The following is a 22,621-nucleotide window of genomic DNA, read 5'->3' as shown; positions in this document are numbered from 1 at the left end:
GGTCAGTGTTATTGTTTGAGACTCTGTCCTGCCATGGCATGTAACCCTCCAACAGTTTGACTTCACCTGCAGAGGCACATTCCTCCATTACCTCCAGAGACAGATGCCAACAACAACAATTATTGTTATTATGTTAATATGTAACACTTAATATATGGAAAGCACTTGGCAGTGATTATGTCTTTCATCCCTGCTAATATCCTGGGTTGTCATTATCAAAATGTGCATCTTAGTTTTAAGCTGCAGTTACACGCCCAGTGCTTTGTTATGGCTGTTGTTGTCAGATACAGCAGTATTTGTCATCTTTCTTTTTATTTAAAAATATATATATACTTCCACTTCCCTTTACAGTGCCATCACAGCACAAGTGCATTTTACTTGGAAACAGAGAAGCCACTCTGTTGTCACAAAATTGTCTTTATGCAAAAAGATCAACTCATTGTCATCTGCTAGGATCCTCAAAGCCAATTATTGGGAAATGAGATTACCCAGATTTTGACTTCATGTTACGAAAATTGCTGCATTACCAACTGAGTATCCTTAGCTTGTTGGTGAAGCAATATCTGTGATGATACCATTTAGTAGTACATAAATCCTTGTGAGTCAGGATTTTCAGCAATGACTGTTATGGGGATGAAACTCAGTAGCAGGCTGTGTGTCAATAATTATCTGGGACTGACTACCATCAAAGTTCGTATTGACCTACTTGTTGGCAAAATGCATATCCCTTTAAACACACCACCTCAAGAGGAGAGGGATGTTTTGCAAGTGAGAAATCAGGTCATTGAATCTGCCTGAATGGTATGCATATAACCCAGAATGTAGATCCAAACCCAAATTAAAGCAAAGCTTTATTTTATTGTAAGAAAAAAGAGAGAGGGAGATTATCGGGCTGCATGGTAGCATTAATTATTAAAACTTACCCATTTGTAACTCTAAAGAGAGAAAAAGTTCCTATTGCTACAAGAAAGAGCATGTGTCAGAAGTTGCTTCTCTTAGGCTCAAGGGTGTAAGGAATGGAATACAACTCCATCTGTGAAGCAGCTCTGACCAAAACACAGGGATGGGATTTGTACACCTCCATGGTTGCTCTGGGGCAACAGAAATCCCCTTCAGGCCTGTGGTCTGAATCTAATATTGCATCATTGGGAGCATAGGTACCTAGACGGAGCTCAGATAGCCTTCTTTCTAACTAAAACCAAGCTCTTAAATGCCTTTTCTTCTCACCAAATTTATGTGAAATGTGGACTTTGGGGTACAAGGTGATTGTGTGCTGGGTGCCTTTTTTGGTTGCCAAATCTCCAGCTCCCAGTGAAGCAGGGGCTGGTCTGCCACGGGCACACACCTTACAGAGGGTCACCAAACCAAAATGCAGGGGAACCACTACCTTACTGAGACTGTTTGCTTCCCTTCCAGGGAATGACTATAAAAGCAAGTGTCCTGTAATTTACAGGCAACTGGGGGAATGTTTGTTTTTATAATAATTTTTATTAAGTTTTCAATTTTATATTCTTAACGATTCTTAACTAGAGGTGAGGAACCTTTTTTATCCGATGGGCTGCATTCCCTTTTGGAAAACTTTCTAAGGACTACAAGCCATAGGCAAAGGTGGGCAGAGAAGCCAATCTAAATTTAACTTGGATGCTAATTTTTGCCTTTAACACATACCTATGTCCTCCATCCACCTTGATTTGAACAAGGTGTTCACGCAAAGTATTGGATCCAAGTAGTAATTCATAAATAGCCCATTATTTACACTGAAACTCTCCACCTTTCTCACACTGCTGGTTGTTGCTTTTTAAAAAAAAAATACATTTTTTATTAAAGATTTCTTGGTTTACAAAAGTATTGCAATGTCTCTTTTTTCAAGTTACATTTTCTACAGATCAGTTTCATTTGTTGAGACATTAGTGTTACATTAGGAAGAAAAGGGGGAAAGAGGTGGAGGGAGGAATGGTGGGTGGGGTGGGGTCGTGCGGCAATGCTTCTACAGTCATACCTCAGGTTGAAGTCGCTTCAGGTTAAGCCTTTTCAGGTTGCGCTCTGTGGCGACCCAGAAGTAACGGAGCGCGTTACTTCCGGGTTTCGCCGCTCGCGCAGACGCTCAAAATGACGTCACGCGCATACGCAGAAGAGACGAATCGCGACCCGCATACACGTGGGTTGCATTCGCTTCAGGATGCAAACGGGGCTCCAGAACGGATCCCGTTCGCATCCCGAGGTCCCACTGTATTCTACTTAGTGTATGTGGGGGGTTTTGTGTCAGCGCCACTTGTGTGGGTTCTCTTTACTATTCGCTTGTGGTGGGAACAGGGCTGGATTTAGGTCTGATGAGGCCCTAAGCTACTGAAGGTAATGGGGCCCTTTATATGTCCAGCTGTCCTTTGTCAACAACAAATTGTTGCTGTTTTTGGTGTTGAATATATGCTATTTGATCATTTATGGACCTAATAGTTATCTTAAAGCCATTTGCACATGTTGCCATGCAACCAGTCCATGCAGAATGTAGGCACCCTATATACAGAAATGAGCAAACCAGTGATATTTTAGGAAGCAGCTAGCAGGAGCTTACATCACAGAAGCCTACACAACACAAAACACTGTTGCTTTATGTAGCTTTTATTTTATTTGTTTTTTTATCTTATATTTTGGAAATGTACATCCAGGTTTTTCTTCCTTTAAATTCTGGCAATTCTGGGCTGCATCAATAGGAGTATAGCATCTACATCAAGGGAAGTAATAGTGCCACTGTATTCTGCTCTGGTCAGACCTCACCTGGAGTACTGTGTCCAGTTCTGGGCACCACAATTCAAGAAGGACACTGACAAACTGGAACGTGTCCAGAGGAGGGCAACCAAAATGGTCAAAGGCCTGGAAACGATGCCTTATGAGGAACGGCTAAGGGAGCTGGGCATGTTTAGCCTGGAGAAGAGGAGGTTAAGGGGTGATATGATAGCCATGTTCAAATATATAAAAGGATGTCACATAGAGGAGGGAGAAAGGTTGTTTTCTGCTGCTCCAGAGAAGCGGACACGGAGCAATGGATCCAAACTACAAGAAAGAAGATTCCACCTAAACATTAGGAAGAACTTCCTGACAGTAAGAGCTGTTCGACAGTGGAATTTGCTGCCAAGGAGTGTGGTGGAGTCTCCTACTTTGGAGGTCTTTAAGCAGAGGCTTGACAACCATATGTCAGGAGTGCTCTGATGGTGTTTCCTGCTTGGCAGGGGGTTGGACTCGATGGCCCTTGTGGTCTCTTCCAACTCTATGATTCTATGATTCTATTCTATGAAATTTTTTTGGGGCCCCCAAGAATGGGGCCCTAAGCTATAGCTTATACATAAATCCGGCAGACCGGTCAGGAGTAAGCCCTGCGGGTTGTTTCAAGGCGGGTTGCTCCCCACGCTTTGGCAGGGAGGCTTGTCACCCCTGCAAACACTGGGCAGCAGGCTTAGGTAAGCGGGTAGAGCGGTGGGTAGAGCTCGCACCTGCCGACCCCTCCCGGCGAAGCAGCGAAGGTGGAGGGAGCGCCGCGTTGGGGAGGCGAAGTGCAGCTTCGCGGATGGAGCGCGCGCCCGTGCCTCCCCCGCCGCCGCCCGATCCCGGCATGCCTGTTCGCAGGAGGAGCCGCGGGGAGGAGGAGGAGGGCCTTTAAGCCGAGCTCCCCAACCGCCCAGACCGGCACTGCAGCTCTGACAGTCGCCGCTCCAGCCCGACTGCGGCCTGCACGCTTCTCATCCGCCTGGCAACGCTTCGCCTCGCCGCCATGGCCAAGCCTCTGTCGGGGCACGTGTGCGTGGTGACGGGCGCCTCTCGAGGCATCGGCAAGGGTATCGCGCTGCAGCTGTCCGGGGCGGGCGCCACCGTGTATATCACGGCTCGGCACCGCGAGGCGCTGGAGGAGGCGGCGACGGAGGTGCGGGCCCGCGGCGGGAAGTGCGTGCCGGTGGTGTGCGACTCGTCCCGGGAGGAAGACGTGGTGGCGCTGTTCGAGCGCGTCCGGCAGGAGCAGGCGGGCCGCCTGGACGTGCTGGTCAACAACGCCTTCTCCGGGGTGGGCTCCATCGTGGAGGGCTTCGGGCTGCCCTTCTGGGAGAGCTCGACGGCCCTGTGGGACCAGATCAACAACGCGGGCCTGCGGGGCCACTACATCTGCACCGTCTACGCCGCCCGGCTGATGGTGCCCGCTGGCAGGGGGCTGGTCGTCACCATCTCGTCGCCCGGAGGGCTGCGCTACATGTTCGACGTGCCCTACGGGATCGGCAAGGCCGCCTGCGACCGCCTGGCCGCCGACTGCGCCGTCGAGCTGCGCCCCTTCGGCGTGGCCTCGGTGGCGCTGTGGCCGGGCTTCGTGCGCACCGAGAGCCTGGCGAAGGAAGTGGAGCACAGGACGGGGCCCATGATGGCGAAGCTGAAGGAGAAGATGGCCTCCGCGGGAGAGACCCCCGAAGTGAGCGGGAAGTGCGTGGTGAGCCTGGCGTCCGACCCGCGTGTCATGCGCCACAGCGGGAAGGTGCTCCTCAACCCGGACCTCGCCCGCCTTTACGGCTTCAAGGATGTGGACGGCAGGGAAGTCTTCAACTACCTCTCGGTGCGGGACATCCTCTCGGAGCTGATGCCCAAACTGGCCGGTTTATTCCGCCTCATACCTCGGTTCATCACCATCCCCAAGTGAGCTCTCGCTCTCTATTCTAGCAAGTTTTCCGTTTACCCACCCATCCAGCCGCCTCAATTTAAATCAAAAAAACAAGCCTAAGAGGTATATTGTGCAGCTATGCCTTTAACCTTCTCCAATTGCTGAAAACTTCATTTTGACACTTACTTGGTTGGTGCGTTAATTATTTTATTATTACAGTTGTTTGCAATAGAAAGCACTTCCAAGTTTGAATTTGAAATCATTTTAAGAGGGTTTTCCAGGCTCTTAAAAGGAAGGGCTGATTTCTGCAATATCTTCTTTCTGTGCTTTATAGAAAGCTGTTAACCGGTTTCCTTATAATTCTGTATTCAATTATAAGCCCAAGTTCTGACACTTGGGGTGCATCTTTCATCATTCCTGTATTTTGGATGTGACAGAAGTAGCTTAAAGAAGCTACTCTGCAATTAAATGCATTTGCTCTGAGAGACTTTGTCATAGCTGGCAATACTTTGCTCCTATTTTTTGCCCCTGTGAAATACACCATTCCTGCCCGCCCCTAAATTTTCTACACGGGGGCCTGGTGATATCACTGCATCTTTATCGAAGAGCAAGCACTGTTTTAGATCTGGAAGATCATCCCACTGCAGGAAGGGAGGATAGTTTTGCGCTCTGGGAAAATGCACAAACTGCTCAGGTAATCCAGAGAGTACACACCCTATGCACTGCTCTAATATATGTATTGGTATGGGTTAAAAAACCCTTTGCGATGTCTTAAGCTTCATTTCAAAAGATGTGTGAAATTCTAAAAAGGCATATCTAGGCTTCTTGAGAAAAAAGATGTACTCTGGAGCAGACAGAGGTGAGGCATTCTTAACTAGAGGTGAGGAATCTTTTTCATCCAGTGGGCCACATTCTCTTTCGGACAACTTTCTGAGGGCAACAGGCAATAGGCAAAGGTGGGCAAAGCAGCCAATATAAATTTAACTTGGATGTTAATTTTTGCCTTTTACACACAAACATACTCCTATCTCCTCCATCCATCCAGACAAGCATGAGCACATTATCAGAGTTGAAGGACATATTCCAGCCCTGCAAATACAAAGAGATTCATCCCACTTTTGTCATACCCTTACTCCACCTCAGTTCTGCTCTTTGCTTTTCATAGGAAAGGGGCTAAGGTATATCAGCATTTTTCTGCCTCAGACTTTTGAGGGTCTGCTGTGTTACTTTAAGAGATGAAGGAACAGAGAGGTGAGTTTGTTAGGGAAACTCCATTACATACACCCTAAAGGGCCCATTAGAAAAAAAATAAAAGCAACTTCAGGTAGAAGTCATTTTAATAGTGGTGAGAAACAAAACCTTTCCCACTCACCTTTCTTTATCTAGATTGTGTGTGCCCTCTGCTCTCCCCCACCCTTTGTTTTTGGGTTGGTGATGTTTGCAATAATAAAAGTAAGTTACATCTAATCTCTCCAATACCAACTACTTTTGAAAATGATAAAAGTTTCAGTTAAATAGTAGACATGACACAGCTGCTGTAGACTTTACTCTCCCTTTATCTCTAATTTGATACTGAGAAACTGGTTCCAACAATAGCTGGTCTACATCCAGGTTTGGTTTTGTAATAACTGCATTAGCAAAAAATGTTATGACATTTGTATCCCATCTAGAGAACCAATACTGATAAAACCAGTTAATATAAATCTCCTTTCACAATCCCCCTTGCTTGGCGTGCCAAGGCACTGACCTCAAACTGTCAGTTTTGGGAAGAAAGCAAGTGACTGTAGTGGTAAGGGATAAAACTATCCCTTACCAACTGCCGAGCTGGTTAATGCTTCACAATGATGCTACATGTACCCTACAGAGGTGGCTTTACCCAATTGGCCAGTTTCTGAACATTTGCTTCCAGTGTTTTGCTGTGCAACACTCTATACCAATCACTGTTGGAAGTTGTGTAATTCATGCCTGGCATCATCACCCGCTTGGAAGCTCATTTGTATTAGCACTTAAAACAGCAGCTGACTTGGAAAATGCAGAGGGATGGTGACAAGCAAGCTTAAGCCAGCCTTGGGTCTTCTAGCACTGCCATGCTGTTGCTGTCTCCCTCAAGAGAAGGAAGAGAGGAGAGGAGTTGCATGTTGAGCAGTGTCCATCAAATAATAAATCTGGTAAATTAAGTACAGACAGACAAAAGGCTCAAGCGGTACAGCCTAAATGCTTATAGGCACATGTGTTAACCAGCATGTGCAAACAATAAAACATTTTAAGACACAAATGGGAAGTCATGGGCCTCCAGCTGTTGTCCCATCAACTTCAGCCAGCATGACCAGTGATTTAGGGAAGTTGCAGTTCATCAACATCTTCATAATCACAGGTTGCTTCTTCCTGCTCCAAAGGTAGCTAAGGAGGCATTACTTAATCTCCTGTAGATTCTCCCCATTTAATTATGGCTTTATTGCAGCTGAAACCTGCAGTTGACAAGATGTTCTCAAGAGTTTACTTGAATTACATTATAATTAGAGATGCAATCCTGAACAATTCCACCCAGACCAGTAATACAAGTTCTAGGCAGTCTTGAGTGGGATGCTAGATTATGCTGCAATTATTTTAATAGAATGTCTATGTCAGACATACGCAGCTTGGTTAAACATTCCAAAGAAAAGTACTTCAGATCTTTTTAAAGGAATACTAAATGCAACTTGTAGCCTGGCTGTTAAATCCCTGTACTTTCTGTTCTTGCCTGAAGTGGCTTGGAAAACTAAACACACTGTGCAGTCAAGTGAGTTGAGGAGTTGTAGGAATATTGGCTGCATCAACATGTAGACACCAACTTTTCAGCTGCACTGTGATAGTCCTTAATAGTCTTACTCTGCTTGCCTAGGTACTTACAGGATCCTATAATACCAGAGGTAAAATGTACATTTAAGGGAAGTGGGGCAACTGTAATTCAAGCCAAAGTAAACTTTCTGTTGTGAGAGATCCCACTAAGCCAGAAATTTCATTCTTTCTTTCTTTTATTCCCTTTGAGGACTTCCTGCTGCACCCCCTCTAGTATAAGGGCTGAGTTAGCCATTTTAGAATATGTCAAGTACTATAAGATACTGTAGTATGTGGCAGACTTTGGCTGGTTCTGTATTAGCACATAAATATTTTTTTTCTCTGAAACACTGAAAAGAGCAGCACAGTATTGTTGCCTGTCATACATATTTAAAAATAGTTTGCTATAATGACTTCGTAATTTAGGATTGTACCTTTCCTCAATCTGATACAACAAATCACATGCCAACAAGTCATTTCCCTCCAACGTTTATTTTTAAGTCTTAAAAAGTTTTATGTACATTGTTCAAGAACGTGTGTGAATGCACCAGAATCTCTCCTGCAGCTTCCTTGATATTCTTCAGGATTCCTAATTTCAAGAAATCCGCTGAGCCACGAAGCGCTGAGAAGCCTGCCTACGAGTCTTAAGTGAGAGACAAACAAGAGTTAGCATTGCCACTTTTACTTACACCACAGTAGGTCACTAAGATATTTAATCAGATGGGCTCTTATCTGAAATACTCACAACTTTTTCCTCCGCTGACAGTACACCGTCTATGGCCACAAGCTGATACTGTTTATGTTTTAAGCTGCCCACAAATCTTCGAAGCAATCTGAGACTGTTCCCATCTATGCCTTTTAAGAGTTTTTGCATCTCTTGTGAGGGGCAACCTGGATCAAACATCAGTAGGCACACAGTTTTGTTTTTCCTTTCTTCTATTCCAATAATAGTACGACTATGACCTATTTTTTTAAAAAAAAAAAACACCAAAACACACCCATCAAGTATACATTACTGCTAACACACCGTCTACAAACCCCTTAAGCAAAACCCCAAACTGCTGTACAGAATTGCAATACAGATGATTGTAATTGTTATAAAAACAAATTACTTGTATAAATGTCTTTTTCAGGTAAGTTTTATTTTTAAAATCTACCATTTTCTCTCTTTCAAAGCAGCTCATAACACAGACCATCCCCTCAAATCTGTTAATATACCAAAAAACCCCACAACCCCACTAGTCTAACCCCCTGCAATGCATGAATCTCAACTACAACACACATGACAAATGGCCATCCAACCTTTGCCTAAAATCTCCAAGTAAGGAGAGTCCACCACCTCTCGTGGGAGATAGTTCCACTGTCAAACAGCTTTTAGTATCAGAAAGTTATTTCTGGTGTTTAGTTGGAATCTCCTTTCTTGTAATTTGAATCCATTGGTTCAGGCTACTATAGCCTCCAGAGCAGGAGAAAACAAACTTGCTCCATCCTCCATGTGGCAGCCCTTTAAATATTTGAAGATGGCTATCGTATCTCCTTTCAGTCTCCCCTGATCCGGGCTAAACATAACTCCCTCAACTGTTCCTCATAAAGCTTGGTTTCCAGACTCCTGTACTCCAGGTGTGGTCTGACCAAGGCAGAATAAAGAACTACTATGATTTCCCTTGATTGGGATACTATAATTTTGTTGATACAGCATAGAATAGAATTTGCTTTTTTTCCACCCCTGCTACATCACACTGTTGACTCATGTTAAGCTTGTGGTCTACAATTACAATCTTTTGTAAACTACTTTGAGGAGGTTTTTTGTTTTTGTTTTTACAACTGAGCAGTGTGTAAATTTTATGAAATAAATAATACAATTATATTTGAGAATTACAGTTAAGAAGACATTCCGCTGCTCTTCCAGGAAGCATAATTCATAAAACAAAAAACTGGACATGGGGACACCAGTAATACATGAGTAACACAGCTTCACGTTTAGAAAAGAGAGAAGTGGAAAGTTTCGCTGACCTTGGTGCTGAAGGTAGATTGGTGGCTTGGGAGTACACACAACCTTTGCACTGTTTTCCTTGTCTGCTGAGTAATAGTTGAAAACCCACTCCAACAAACGAGGATGTGTTCCTGCAGGGCCTGTTGGCTGGTGAAAATCAATGACCTGACACCTATAAGGCAGTTTAAATGAAGCCTTTATAAACTGTTAGTTTACAATGTCAGATAGCATCTTTTGTTTAGGGCATTAGTCACCAAGTTCTACCACTTATAATTCTTTAGTCTCCGCAGTAAGAACAATGGTCACATTTGTGAGTTTGTAGTTGCACATCTTACTTCAAGTACACAGCTCCCCCTAGTGTGAGATTGATCTTTTACTTGATATTTTAAAAAAAAACCCTGCAATGTTAATCTGGGTGGCCTTTTTCTTCTTTTTTTTACTACCTAATTGTTACCTGCCCTGATTTGAAACACTAATGAACAGGATATATATGTTTTATAAATAAATATACAGCTTATACTTTTTCTTGGTATGAAACTCAAGCCATTGAAATGAAAGCATGCTATAGCAAGCAATAACTGCACTATTTATACTTGGAAGAACTTTGGAAGTAGCAATCTTCTTTTAAAAAGAGAGTTGCAAGGAAAGATGCAAGGAGGAAGGTCCTAGGCAACTGATTGACCAATTGCCAACACAATTTTCCCTTAAGTATTTCATGTTCTTATTCTCCTGGAAATGCCATCTCTACATAGGACCAGTATGAGCTTGAATTTCTGTGATATTCACATAAAATCACTCTCATAATTGGTGTCATGTGCTTAGAACTTAAACCTTTTTACTTCCTTTAATAGGCAGCACTTACTTTATCCTGAGAGAAGTTAAAAGTGAATAAATTTCACATGCTCCTATCCATGCCTTAGTTCCATGTAATCTGCTGTTGAAGTGAGAAGCTCCTAGTGGGTCAAAGCCTTCTTTCCAAGCATCTTCAATCAAGGACTGAATTTTTGGAATGCATGGAATTGATGAATTATCTAAAACAACAACAACAACGGGACAACATTCAAGTTGCAGCTATGAAAAGGCAAAAGCAAAGTTACAATAGATTTCTAAGTGTCCTGAAGTGGGACGGCCTTTACTGTCGGGGAATTACTTCCTCTTGTTTGACATAAAAGATTTCCAGCAAAAAATGACATCAGTGGGAAGGACTTCCCGTCAACTTGAGCCCGAGTAAGACCTAAGGAAGGTATGATCTGTACAGGAAAAGGTTCATATTCTGCAGGCTCATTTTCAATCTATAAAATTGAAAAAAACTGTTCTTGTATCCACCAATTTTTAACCTATATGTTGCAGATATTGTAATATACGCCAGCATAGGAACACATTTTTAGCAAGCGCTCAGGCTGGCAAATGTGCCACTGGCAGCACAATTCCATGCAAAAATACCCACCTTTCAAGCACTCTTCATAGGTACTGTTCCTCAAGAGGGAAGAAAGAAGCATTTGGAAGTTCCTATAACCGCAGCCCCAACCTCTGTCTCCTAAAGAACAATGGAAGTGATCTACTCCTGTAGAAAGCCATACACGCTTTATGTCTTTACATTCATTCTGATAATACTGGCACAGTACTTCAGTAATTCCTGATTTAAAAAAGGGGAGATAGGGAGAGAAAGAGACTTAAGTTTATGCAAGTCTATTTACTGATGATACTTCAACAACAGTCACACAATTTGCAAGATGCAACCAGTATGAAAAAAGTAATAATAATGACTGCCGAATTCTACATAACTGTACAAAGAGCAGGGAACAAGTAGTGAATAGTTTAACATGCTGACAGAAGACATGGCTCCAAGCCTGTTCGTCAGCTATAGATTTACTATCCTGTGTTAGGCAAGCTGTCCAAGGCCTTATGGTGAATGGAGAGAGACTAAGGCACATGCAACTAAGAGTGCAAATTAAGTGACACACAGCACGAGTGAATTTAATGATTATTTCAATTTTGAAGCTAAAACAATAGTTAAAAGGTGAAAAATCTGGCAAAAACCACAAGAGTGCCAAAGTAGTCACGCAAGAGAAGAACTGCCTGAAGCCAAGAGTAAAGATATAATATGTGAAACCTGTGATCACCACTGTGCCGTCAGACAAGGAAGTTGTTTGAAGGGCTGACAAGGCAAACAGCCAGTCACCACCACTGTACAGCTTTATTTAAGCAGAATGTTTCCTTAATGAAGGTGTCAAATCATTACAGGAGACTAGGTGTAATATATTAAGATACTGCGAACCAAGCAGAAACAAGACAGCATTTGGTCATAATTACTGAGAAAATTTTATGAAATAATTCACCCTTAGCTAGATAGCAAGCCTACCATATACACCAGAGAACTGCAGTATGTTTCCTGTTACTATTTGTGAAGGTTGGCAAAAACCATGATGACTGCCAGTTCTCTACTTTGAAATTTGTCACGGTATTTAGATAAAAGATTTAGACAATTTATAACCTATTTTTGAATCGTGACTTTAAATCTACCTGAGAGCCATTATCTTTAATATGGATTGTAGGAATTGCCATTCTTAGCTCCTGTCTAAAGGTCCATACTCTTATTTCTCTGCAGGCAGAAAAAAAATATTTTGCAATCTGCAGCACACTTATTTAACAATGGCTTTTGGCAAAATGATTTTTAGACACCTCAGTCAGACCTTTGAAGAAACTCACACATTTTTAATTACTCACCTGATGTCTTTGTCTTTCCATCATCAATACCGAAAGCCAGAGATTCCATCATGTCAGCTTTTCTCCTGTGATAGTCAGATGGGGTCATTCTCCCAAAAGCCACTTCCTTTTCCATATTTTTTAGTGACTGCTGCTTATATCCTCCTGAGCCATCCAAGCCGTATTGCCTCTGTTAAGGATATATTATACTTTTAAGCAATAAAAAGTCTTAGCAGTTCCTGGAGAAAGAAGAATTGTTAGCGCATGCAATCCTGCTTCAACCTTGCACAGAGGAGAGAATGCAAGAGAACCATGGAAGTCGATTCAGAACACGAAGCTGCCCATTTAAGAGTTAAGTGTAACCTTTGTAGTATAACCAGAATACCCTTTTTCAATGATATGATGTATTTATGTATGTATTTTTCAATGTTATTGGGGACCTTTTAGAGAACAAGTGACTAATAAACTTAATAAATTATATATATCCACACACACACACACACACACTTTATGGTATACACACACACTCACTCATATGCACTCTTTATGGTATTTCTCTAAAGAAATAATAAATATTACAATTTGTACTGCTTCTGAACTAGGGTAGTACAGCTTGAAAAACCTAGGCATGAAATTCCATGATAATTAATAAGAAACAGCAAATTATCTACAGAGTCATTCTTTGTGATGAATTCTCAAAAGAGAAATTACTCACATTTCTACTTGCAACCTCTGAACGCTGGAAGTCTCTGCACACTTGTCTCTATAGTTTTCCTTTTAAAGTTTGGGAACCTCTGACCTAGCTTATAAAATGCATCCTGACCAAAGGCATTCGGCTCTCTGCTCAACCAACTGCTACCAAGAGACACTTAACGATAAACATTAATTCTTTGTGCACAAAATAAATACTTAAATGCATCACACATTTACAAAACACTCCATATATTTACAAGCTATACCGAAGTACATTGCAACTAGAACACCGATACCACACCTGTAGCTTTTGGAAATCTTCTCTTTCTTGTTTTGCTGCTGCTGCTCTTCTTTGCCTGTCTTCCTCATTCTGGAGATGCTGTGCCAATTCTAGGTCAGTCAAGTTTCTTTCCACTGTCATGCAATATTATATAAAATAAAAGTCTAATGAATATTTCGAAGCTACAGCCACATAACAGTTGGTTATGTTGTACATTACATTTGCCATAGAAGACCTGCCATATTTGATGATGTTGAATATTTCTGAAAATTCCAGGTTTTTATTAATAACCTGTATGTTTTAAATTTACAGAACAATCCTATGTCCATTTACTGAGAAGCTAAGTCCCATTGCGCTTATATTGGGCTGACGTCTAGCAAAGAGTGTACAGAATTGCAACTTACCTACATTCCTAGGCAGAATGTATTATTTAATACCATTCATAGTCACCTAGATCACAGATTTAAACCCAGCTTCTCACTTGTAGTTCAGATATAATGATACATACAAATTGGTTAAACACATTAATATGAATGTTCTATTTAGCTGTAAATGAACAAAATATATGTCTGTCTAACCTTGCTGCTTTCTTTTTCATTTCCTCTACACAGCATATCTGTAATGCCTTGCTCCACACCCATCCTGAGCCCACAAATGCATAGTAGCGAATGCTCTGGATATTTTGCTCATTGCAGCCCATTTGTACCTGTCTGTTTAGCTAAGGACCCAGCATTTTTGAGAAGCGAGGACCAGTAATTTAATTCCTTGGTAGAGTAATTTATTTTCCTAAGATGAAAGGTAAATTGTTATTGTTTGCTTAGGGAGAGGAAATATTGATAATTTGGGAACTGGTCAAGTTGCAGAGTCCACCAAAATGGTAATCCTCTCAATGAAATACAAACACTATTGTAGATCCAGGGCCTGGATCTCTGTGCCTGTGGTGACTAACCAATCCTTGGTATCCAGTACTAAAACCATGATAAGTACCTCACTTGTGCCCAAAACAGATATTTCTTTTAAGGCAGCCATAACTCATTACATTTGATTGAAGGCCACTGATTCGGCTTTTAAGAAGTTGCTTATGCTTGTATTCAGATTTAACCGTGGTATGTTAAAAAACAAAAATATGTGATTTGTTTTTTAATCGACTCCTCAAATGTCTTCTTTAATTCAGTTTTTTATCCACCCAGGGCACAGATATATGCTATTTAGGTGTCTCTACTGATACAGACTCTAGCATTAGAGGAAAGAGACATACAAAACAAACTTGCTACCAGTTCTGAAAGTGTTGTTGTTGTTATACTGCATTGTTTTCTACTTTTTTAGCATCATATATGAAGTTCCAAGTCATATGATTTCATGTTACCTTGCATTATTTGGATAATACCAGCTTCTCCTGAATGAAACATTACAGTGGTGCCTCGCAAGACGAAATTAATTCGTTCCGCAAGTTTTTTCTTCTTGCGAGTTTTTCGTCTTGCGAAGCACGGTTTCCCATAGGAATGCATTGAAAATCAATTAATGCGTTCCTAGGGAAACCGCCTTCAGACCAGGTCCGGGGACAGTCTGTCCCCAGACCTTTTCTGAAGGCTGGCGGGGGAAGAAGGAGTTCCCCGCAGGGCTCTCCAAGCTGCGGATAGGCGCAGCAGGCTGCTATCTGCAGCTTGGAGAGCCCTGCGGGGAAGTCCTGCAGGGCTCCCCAAGCTGCAGGTGTCTGCCCCGCGCGAAGGGCGCTCTGTTCTGAATGTTGGCGGTGGGGAGGAAAAACCCTCCTCCCACCGCAAGCCCCGGGAAGGCTGCGCGCCTTCTCCTCCGTTCCCGGACCTCCCACCACAAGCCTTCAGGACAGGTCTGGGAACAGAGGAGAAGGTGCGCTGCGTTTCCCCGCTGTCCCAGGAGATTTCCCTATGGGCTTTCGTCTTGCGAAGCAAGCCCATAGGGAAATTCGTCTTGCGAAGCCTCTAAAAATCGGAAAACCCTTTCGTCTTGCGGGTTTTTCGTTTAGCGAGGCATTCGTCTTGCGGGGTACCACTGTACATCTTTCGTCAATACACAAAATATGTCTTTCCTATTTTGGAATCTTCCCCTTACCTTCTAAAAAGGTGCATTCCTCCAAGTGTAATTCAACATGTTCCTGCAGAATTGGGTAATCAGTACAAACAAGGTGACACATTGGGCATTCATACAGCTCCTGGCCATTTTCTGCATTAAAGCAAAGTATTAAGAGTAAATGATGAGGTCACTGCATATTCTTCTGTTGGAAAGAAACGCTTGCTTGCTTGCTAAGCTCATACCTAGAAGGCAGTTCCAAGTTTGGGGAAGTCCCTTGGTAGTGCCTGCCCTTGAGTGCTAGATGGCTTGGAGCTGCCATTGCCTTAAAATTGTAACTCTGTGAGGAATAAACTGCAATACTCAGACCAATAGAAAGACTGTTTTTAGTGTGCTTTGAAGATATTGTGTATGGGCAAAGGAAAAACAAGAGTACAATATATATTAATGAAAAGAGTTCAGAAATGAGGGCCAAGCTCCTTTTGCCTCTCACCCCATATATATATGAGCATGGGAGCTCATAGGCACATATACACACACACACACTGCTATACACACACACACACACACACACACACACACACTGCTCTCATGGTCATAGGCAGCACGAGAGCACGGTGGATCCTGCTGCCCTACATACTATATAAGCGCCTGACGTCTATAAAGCCAGACCCATATTCCGACCAGAGACGGTTCCCACGTGCATGTCAATCTAGCGGGCGACTCGCACGTGTGAATGTGAGGTCGCAGGTCTCTCTCGACACTCCGCACGCAAATGTTTCATTCTCAAGCCAGACAGCCCCGAAATGCGAAGCGACATCCCTCCAGGTCTCACTCACCGCGGGCGGGAGAAGGCGGCGGGGCGCGGGCGCCAGCGGACGGGGCCCCCTGCAGAAGCCGCTGCTGTCCCTGCCGGGCTTTGCCGGAGAACTCCATCTCTGCGCCCTTCCCGGCGGGAGCCACGCCCCCTTGGCACGAGGCGGATATAAACACCTCGACACCTACCGCGGCTGGCAGGAGCCCAGCGCGAGCGGAGAAGAGCCCACCGCGTACGTCGCCCAGCCGCGCGCGCGCTCTCCCGGCTCTATCCTCTCACGTGACTCCTAGACTGACTAAAAATGGAAACAAGCCTACACTTTCGTTTCACAGGCAGCCGCTGTGTAACCCGACCCTTGCGCACGCGCAGTTTACGCACGCTCCCCAGAAGAGTCTATGTTGGCTTTCCCCAACGAGGTGCCGTGGAGATGCTTTGAGCTACAGCTCCCATCCTACTAAGCCTGCGCGGACTTCCCGTTGGCATCATCTGGTTGCGGAGACAGGATGCTGGTTCCTGCAGAATTCCACGAAGGAAACGAAGTATAAGCAAGAGAACGAACTTCTAAACTAAACTTCTTTTAGTTTTACGCAACCTACTGGATATGATTTGGACTGAAAGTCATGCAACAGTTGCAACCCAAAAATATCCAGTAAGGTACCAGGTTGCGGAAAACTGACCTACAGAGTTCTTTTTCTTGCTTATATTTAGTTTCCTCTTTGAAGCTCTGAAAAGTATAATTAGGTAGGAGTGTCATGGGACACAAAAGGGCTTCTAAGTAGACAAAGTAACGGAGCCCTTTATATGTCCAGTTTTCCTTTTTCAACAACACATTGTCGCTGGTTTTAGTGTGTTGAATATATGCTATATGAATATATGCAACTAGTCCATGCATAATGTAGGCACCCTATATATAGAAATGAGCAAACCGGTGATATTTTAGGGAGCAGGCTAGCAGGCATGGCCCATGACTTACATTATAGGAGCCTCTGCTTTTTCCCCCCAGGCGGAGCAAAACGTCCCCTAGTAGTCAACCCGCGCGCTGAGAGCCGCATGTCGCTCTTCCGCTGCTGCCTAGCTCTATGGGCGTGCCTTCCGTGGGCCGCGGGAAAACCGCGAGCCCCGTTTCTCGCCATTGGCGGCTCCGTTCCCCCTCCGCGCGCGCGCGTTACCGCGCGGGTGGTGCTGGGCGGGGGGGGGGAGATAGAAGAGGAGGGACCGGCTTCTTCGGCGCGCCTGGAGCCGCCATCTTGGACGGCGAATCTGCCCGCTCTGCTGCTCTGCGGAGGGGAAAGCGGCGGGGGGCTGCCCGCAATGGGTGCGTGAGTGTGAAGGAAGGGGCGCGGGGCGAGCTCCTTCCTGCCATTGGATTCCGGGTGGCGGGAGGAAAGGAGGGTGGTTCAAAATGCAAGGGGCGCTTTGCTGCCTCCGCATCCCTATTTCTTTAAAGGACGCTGGCGCTGCTGCCCTATCTCCTCCCGACCCACAGGCATGCGGGACAGTGCTGCACCTCCCCTCCCCACCCCCTTTCTGGGCTGTTGCGTTCGGGTGGAAAGCCCACGGGCAACTCATGGCTGCGGTCCTGTGCGCGTAATCCACACTGACATCGGTGGGACTCATTTCCGAGCAAATATGTGTATATATAGGGCATATGCACGCACGCACGCATATATATCTGCCTATATTAATAACTGGTTTGCAAGTGCTATTCTTACCTTCGTTCCTTCACGCGATCTTCCCCTACTTGCTGGTCCTGGTGCTCCACGAGGCGGGGACTCGGCCGTCTTGTTTTGACGGGGATTCCCCTGGCACGGGCTTCCCCCCAGGAATCTGCCCGTTTGATTTTGCTGATTTGTACTTGCTGGTTGCCTTTGAGGCAGGACGTAGGGAAGGGGTAGGTTTTTTGCGGGAAACAACAAAAACGACACTCTTCACACTCTCTAGAATTCTAAGAATTCTCGTCGCGCCTGTCAAGCCCCCCAAACCATTGGGGGGGGAGGGGGGAGGGAGGCCAGGAGGGTCCCTGGTGACTAAGACGCCCCAATAGCCTTCAGGCAGCAGCGCCCTTTCCACATTTGCCAAGGGGACCACCTGCCACTTTGCACTCCTTCAGGGAGGAAATCTAATCCTGCACCTTCCTGCCTCTCTTTCCCGTCTTGGGAGTGGGACATGTCAGTATGGGGCCCTGGGACTTGTAGATCTGGCTCTGAAAGACCAAGGTTGTGTTGGGTGATTCGGCCACGCAGCTGTCAAACAAGTCCCAGCCTTCCTCCCAACTTTGGAGCTAGTGGTGTCATGGTGCAACAGTCCAGCAATCTCCACAAACCTCTGCAGCTTCAAAATGGGAAGACAGTGCTGCTGGTCACACTTGCCAGTGGGTGGCACCACACTTGCCATGGCGAGCAGATTTATTCAAAAGCTGCCCGTAATTTTTAGACAGTATGGGGGTGCCAACTTTCCGTCCACTTTCTGTAATTGTGTCTTGTTAACAGCAGCTTGAGGTGAGGACTTGAGCATGTGATGCACGCGCCGTGACAAGCTTCCTCCTGCTTACTGTATATCAAGCCACAGTTAAAGGCTAGTTTCTTCTAGTCCACTGGCAACCCTAACTATACATTTGGTGTCCAGCACCTGATTTTTTGAAGTGATTCAGTTGAAGATCCTTGTATCTGAGGTGTTCTGAACATTTTGTCTTTGAATTAGGTCTGTGATGTCAATTCATGTCAGAAACATTCACATAGCTTTCCATCAACTTCCTGTAAATTGGAACGCATTGTAATATCTTGTTTAAGATCTTCTGCCCCATGCACCCTTTCTGTTTGAAGTATGCTTGGTGGCAACAGGTGGTAGTGCCCCCTCAGGAGTGGTGCCCTTTTTTGAAACTAAGAAAACCACAAATGCTGCAATCTTTCCTCATAGGAGACTTGTTCCAGCTGCTTGTTCATGTATTGTAAAGCTGTATCTGGTAGTAGCAGAAATTCCTGTGTTAAATGCTGATGTTGCCTACACAGACATAATAATATGTAGAACAGTAAATATTCATATATTCTTTCTAGGGCCAGATTCACACCGTATATTTAAAGCACACCCAGCACACACTTAAAGCACATGACTTGCCCCAAGGAATCCTGAGAACTGTAGTTTGTTAAGGACACTTAGAACAGTAGCTCTGTGAGGGGGAAACTACAGTTCCCAGGATCTTTAGTGGAAGCAGTATGTTTTCAAAGTGCATTGAATGTTCTTTAAATGTGAGGTGTGGGTTGGCCCTAGGTTATCGCCTCTTGTTACCTTGGACTTGACTGGCAGTCCAGAGAAGGAAATGCAATCAATTCTCTTGCTCTTTATTGTAGATACCATGGCAAGCCCAGAAAAGGATCACTACAGAATGAAAAGTTATAAAAACAATGCCCTCAATCCCCAAGAGATGCGGCGGCGAAGAGAAGAGGAAGGTATTCAGCTTCGTAAACAGAAAAGGGAAGAACAAGTAAGTCTTTAAAGATTATGGGGGGATTCGGTATCACGCTAAGGTGATCATTCCATCAGCACAAGCATTTTTGCTTGCCAGACAGAGCACACTTCCTTTCCTCCCTTGAGCTTTTCGGGGGGGGGGTCGGTCTCCTGATTCTCCCAAGCAGATTTGGGGGGTGGCAGCAGGAGGAAAGCCTTGTTTTGCTAGGAGTAGTCATTGCACTAGCTTCCTCTAGCACAACAACTTAGTTGAATCTGGCCCTATGCCTGCAATCCAAGTTACCTGGAAGTAAATCTCATTTAATTCAGCGGGACTTATTTCTGCATAGATGGTGCATAGGATTTTGTTATTAAATGTGTGTCTTGTTTAGTGATCATTTGTTGTTTAGTGATTGTCTTGTTTGTTAGCCACCTTTTTTTTGGCTGACTTGCAGAATAAAATATCTATAGATAAATAAGTGACATTATTCAGTTTAGGAGAACTGTGCATCTATACATTTGGAAGTATGTTACCATGGTCTGCTAAACCAAGAGGCATTAGGGAGCCGACAAAAGCTCGGCTTTTCTGATGTACTGTCAGTTGTTTTTACTACCCAAAGAAAGCCCTTATTTGCTAACACACCACTGTGTTTTTATTTGTGGTATTGCTCTACTTGCATATAGACCCATGTTTGCAGTAAGTGATTATTGTGCATATATATTTGGGTTTGGCTTTTAGAAAAGTAGTGTTAGTTTATAAAGGTATTTTATTTTAACTGTAGAGGATATTGCCTTGCGGATCAGCCAAAGGGCAGCTGTTTTTCAGTAGCCTGCCAGGTGCATTTGGACACAAATAGAACATGATGGTGTTTGCCGTCTTCTGTTTGTTCTCAGCATCTGGTGTCAGAACTGTATTTGTTTGAAAAATGCAATAGGCCACATCAGGACAATAAGTTATTGGTCCACAGTAGATTTGCCCTCCTTTCCCTTCCCCCACCGAAATCTAACTCTCAAAACAGAGAATTATTATCTACTAGATAAAATAGCTTTAGGTTTACAATGTTGAATTTTGGAGTTTGTGTAATACATCTAAACTGGAAACCTTCTGGGGCCAGTTCAGACATGTAGTGGAAGCCAAGACTGAGATCAGGTTCAGGTTGTGGAATTATATGTATTGTCTCCCCTCTTCTGCAAAATTTGATCTGGCTCTTCTGACGCTATTTCCAGCATTGTCTATGATCATTACCAAATTGGGTTAAAATGTAACTGGGTGTGTACTTAAACTTTTATTGAAATCCCTGATTTTAAAGAGGCTGTCAGAGGAAGTGAATGATTTTCGTGTTTGAACAACTTGGAAATGGAGGTGGTTGAGGGTTATTTATGTAAACAAATTTTAAATGCAGTTCTCTCCCTCCTCAATCTGAAAACAAACCTGATTCTTTTTCTTAGTTATTTAAACGCAGAAATGTTGCTCTACTGGGAAATGAAGAGTTGATGCAAGAAAGTCCAATCCAGGATCCTGATGTGAGCTCTACAGTGCCTATTCCTGAGGTAAATTACCGCCAACAGACAGAGCATTTTGACAGTTGTAGCTGAAAGATGTCAGAGTAATAATCTTTTACTTTTACTTTTTAGGAAGATGTCATTACCTGTGATATGGTGCAGATGGTTTTCTCAGAAGATCCCGACCAACAACTTGCAGCTACTCAAAGATTTAGAAAACTGCTTTCTAAAGGTAATTTGTATTTTTTTTCCTTAGAAACTGGAAGTTGTGAATGTTATTCCCATGGGTTCAAATTGCAGGGGGGGGGGGGAGGACAGATTTATTTTTAAAACACAGTTTGTTGGACTGTGGTCTGTGTTTTTCATCACATGAGTGCCTGTATTCATTCAGAAATGATGGCTGAATGCCAAAAGTCACTCTGTGAAAACAAAACAAAACGGTAGCAGGACAGCAACTGCATGCTTCACTTAATATCCCACTGTTCTTTGCAGCTCCAATAATTCATCTAGTTTGTTGTATGGGACTTAAAACTAATTGTTTTTATTGGATGTACTCAAAGTTGAGTGTTCTGTTACTGCGGTAATGTTATTTGTATCAACTGTGTTGAAATTATTTCCATGAATTGAACTAGTGACAAAAATAATTTGGAACTCTGCTTGGGCACAAGCACACACATCCCAACCACAGGATTATGGTGGTGGGCCCCATGAGAGGTTCCTTTTGGTCTTAGGAGCTGAGCACCCATGGCCACAAAGTAATCAAGCCCCTGCAATGGCTTGAGGGACAAAGAAATATTGCTACTACTTCCCCCTCCCTTTTCACTTTCAACATTTAACACTGGAGCTTGTCTTGGGCTCAAGGGACAAAGGCACTCTGTGTTCAATTGCCACAATGCGCTCTGGCCAAAAGGGCGGGTTAAGCTTGAACCTCCTTCTTTCCTTGTAGCTATTATGGAGGTTTATGCTTGGCTTAAAGGAAGCTTCTGGTGGGCAGCTTTTGTCCCTTGAGCCAACTGAATTTCCAGTGTTAGCTGCCAAAAATATATACATGCTTCTATAAGCCTGTGCCGGTTTTTGGAATTTGTTGAAGCTGTGTGAGCGAGCGTGATTTTGAGACTTTCCCCCCACCTTGCCAGACTAGCCATTGATCCAACAAAGGATAGGTTGAATGAATTGTGGCTAAGTTTACCAATTGCTATGAGCTGCAAGCCTCCTGTGTTCAGTGGCACTATTAATGTTAGAGTTGTATGGAGGAGCAAAGAAAGGAGGAGAACTTATGGGCTTCTCGGACACATATGTCTCATAACTAGAAAACTGGACAAGCAGCAGCTTTGGTCAAATCCAGCTGGCCTCTTCATGCTTTAACCGTTTGCATCTGTGCTCACTCACTGAGGTTATACAATTATATACAGTACATGATTGGTCATCTTCCAGCTGATTTATTGTTTAATCAACTAGATTTTCTTGGTTGATAACATTAGCTTATTTCCTTTGCTGACTGGGCAATCTGTTATATTTTTACTTTACTCTATCTCCAGGGAGATCTTAACAACATTTTAGCTTTATTATATCCCTATGAGTAACAGAGACAGTTATTTGGAATTCTTCATCCAAACCCAGGTGCCTAGCAGCTATATCTGCTGCTTACCTGTTTCCTTAATTGCACCTTCCTGTCTTCTTTAA

At 43.8% G+C, this 22,621-nt stretch overlaps 3 protein-coding genes across 6 annotated transcripts in view; 2 read left to right on the top strand and 1 right to left on the bottom strand.

The window, feature by feature from the left end:
• The first annotated feature begins 3,639 nt into the window (after nucleotides 1-3,639).
• On the top strand, nucleotides 3,640-5,121 carry DHRS1 (dehydrogenase/reductase 1). The gene has a single exon (XM_082216592.1). The coding sequence runs from the start codon at nucleotides 3,767-3,769 to the stop codon at nucleotides 4,673-4,675; it is 909 nt and encodes a 302-aa protein (XP_082072718.1). The 5' UTR covers nucleotides 3,640-3,766; the 3' UTR covers nucleotides 4,676-5,121.
• Nucleotides 5,122-7,926: 2,805 nt separating this feature from the next.
• Nucleotides 7,927-17,807, bottom strand: ZUP1 (zinc finger containing ubiquitin peptidase 1). 4 transcript variants are annotated; one of them, XM_082216589.1, is made up of 9 exons: nucleotides 17,704-17,807; nucleotides 15,217-15,327; nucleotides 13,147-13,259; nucleotides 12,174-12,342; nucleotides 10,894-11,082; nucleotides 10,309-10,477; nucleotides 9,467-9,618; nucleotides 8,199-8,416; nucleotides 7,927-8,096 (listed from the first exon to the last, which is right to left on the bottom strand). In XM_082216589.1, the coding sequence occupies exons 2-9, from the start codon at nucleotides 15,296-15,298 to the stop codon at nucleotides 8,049-8,051; spliced, it is 1,140 nt and encodes a 379-aa protein (XP_082072715.1). In that variant the 5' UTR covers nucleotides 15,299-15,327; nucleotides 17,704-17,807; the 3' UTR covers nucleotides 7,927-8,048. The 4 variants fall into 4 exon arrangements, with proteins under 4 accessions (XP_082072715.1, XP_082072717.1, XP_082072714.1 ...); XM_082216591.1 differs by lacking the exon at nucleotides 17,704-17,807 and adding an exon at nucleotides 16,370-16,477; XM_082216588.1 differs by lacking the exon at nucleotides 17,704-17,807 and adding an exon at nucleotides 16,014-16,266.
• KPNA5 (karyopherin subunit alpha 5) overlaps nucleotides 17,108-22,621 on the top strand; it is a 20,780-nt gene continuing 15,266 nt past the window's right edge. The window contains exons 1-4 of the mRNA XM_082216587.1: nucleotides 17,108-17,306; nucleotides 19,339-19,472; nucleotides 20,885-20,986; nucleotides 21,071-21,170. Of these exons, the coding sequence (XP_082072713.1) occupies nucleotides 17,303-17,306; nucleotides 19,339-19,472; nucleotides 20,885-20,986; nucleotides 21,071-21,170 (340 nt within the window). The 5' untranslated portion in view covers nucleotides 17,108-17,302. The remainder of the gene's footprint in view (nucleotides 17,307-19,338; nucleotides 19,473-20,884; nucleotides 20,987-21,070; nucleotides 21,171-22,621) is intronic.

The sequence above is a fragment of the Podarcis vaucheri genome (genome assembly GCF_965113315.1).
Source record: "Podarcis vaucheri genome assembly, chromosome: 3".
NCBI lineage: Eukaryota > Metazoa > Chordata > Lepidosauria > Squamata > Lacertidae > Podarcis > Podarcis vaucheri.
This window is presented reverse-complemented; position numbering and strand designations above follow the sequence as displayed.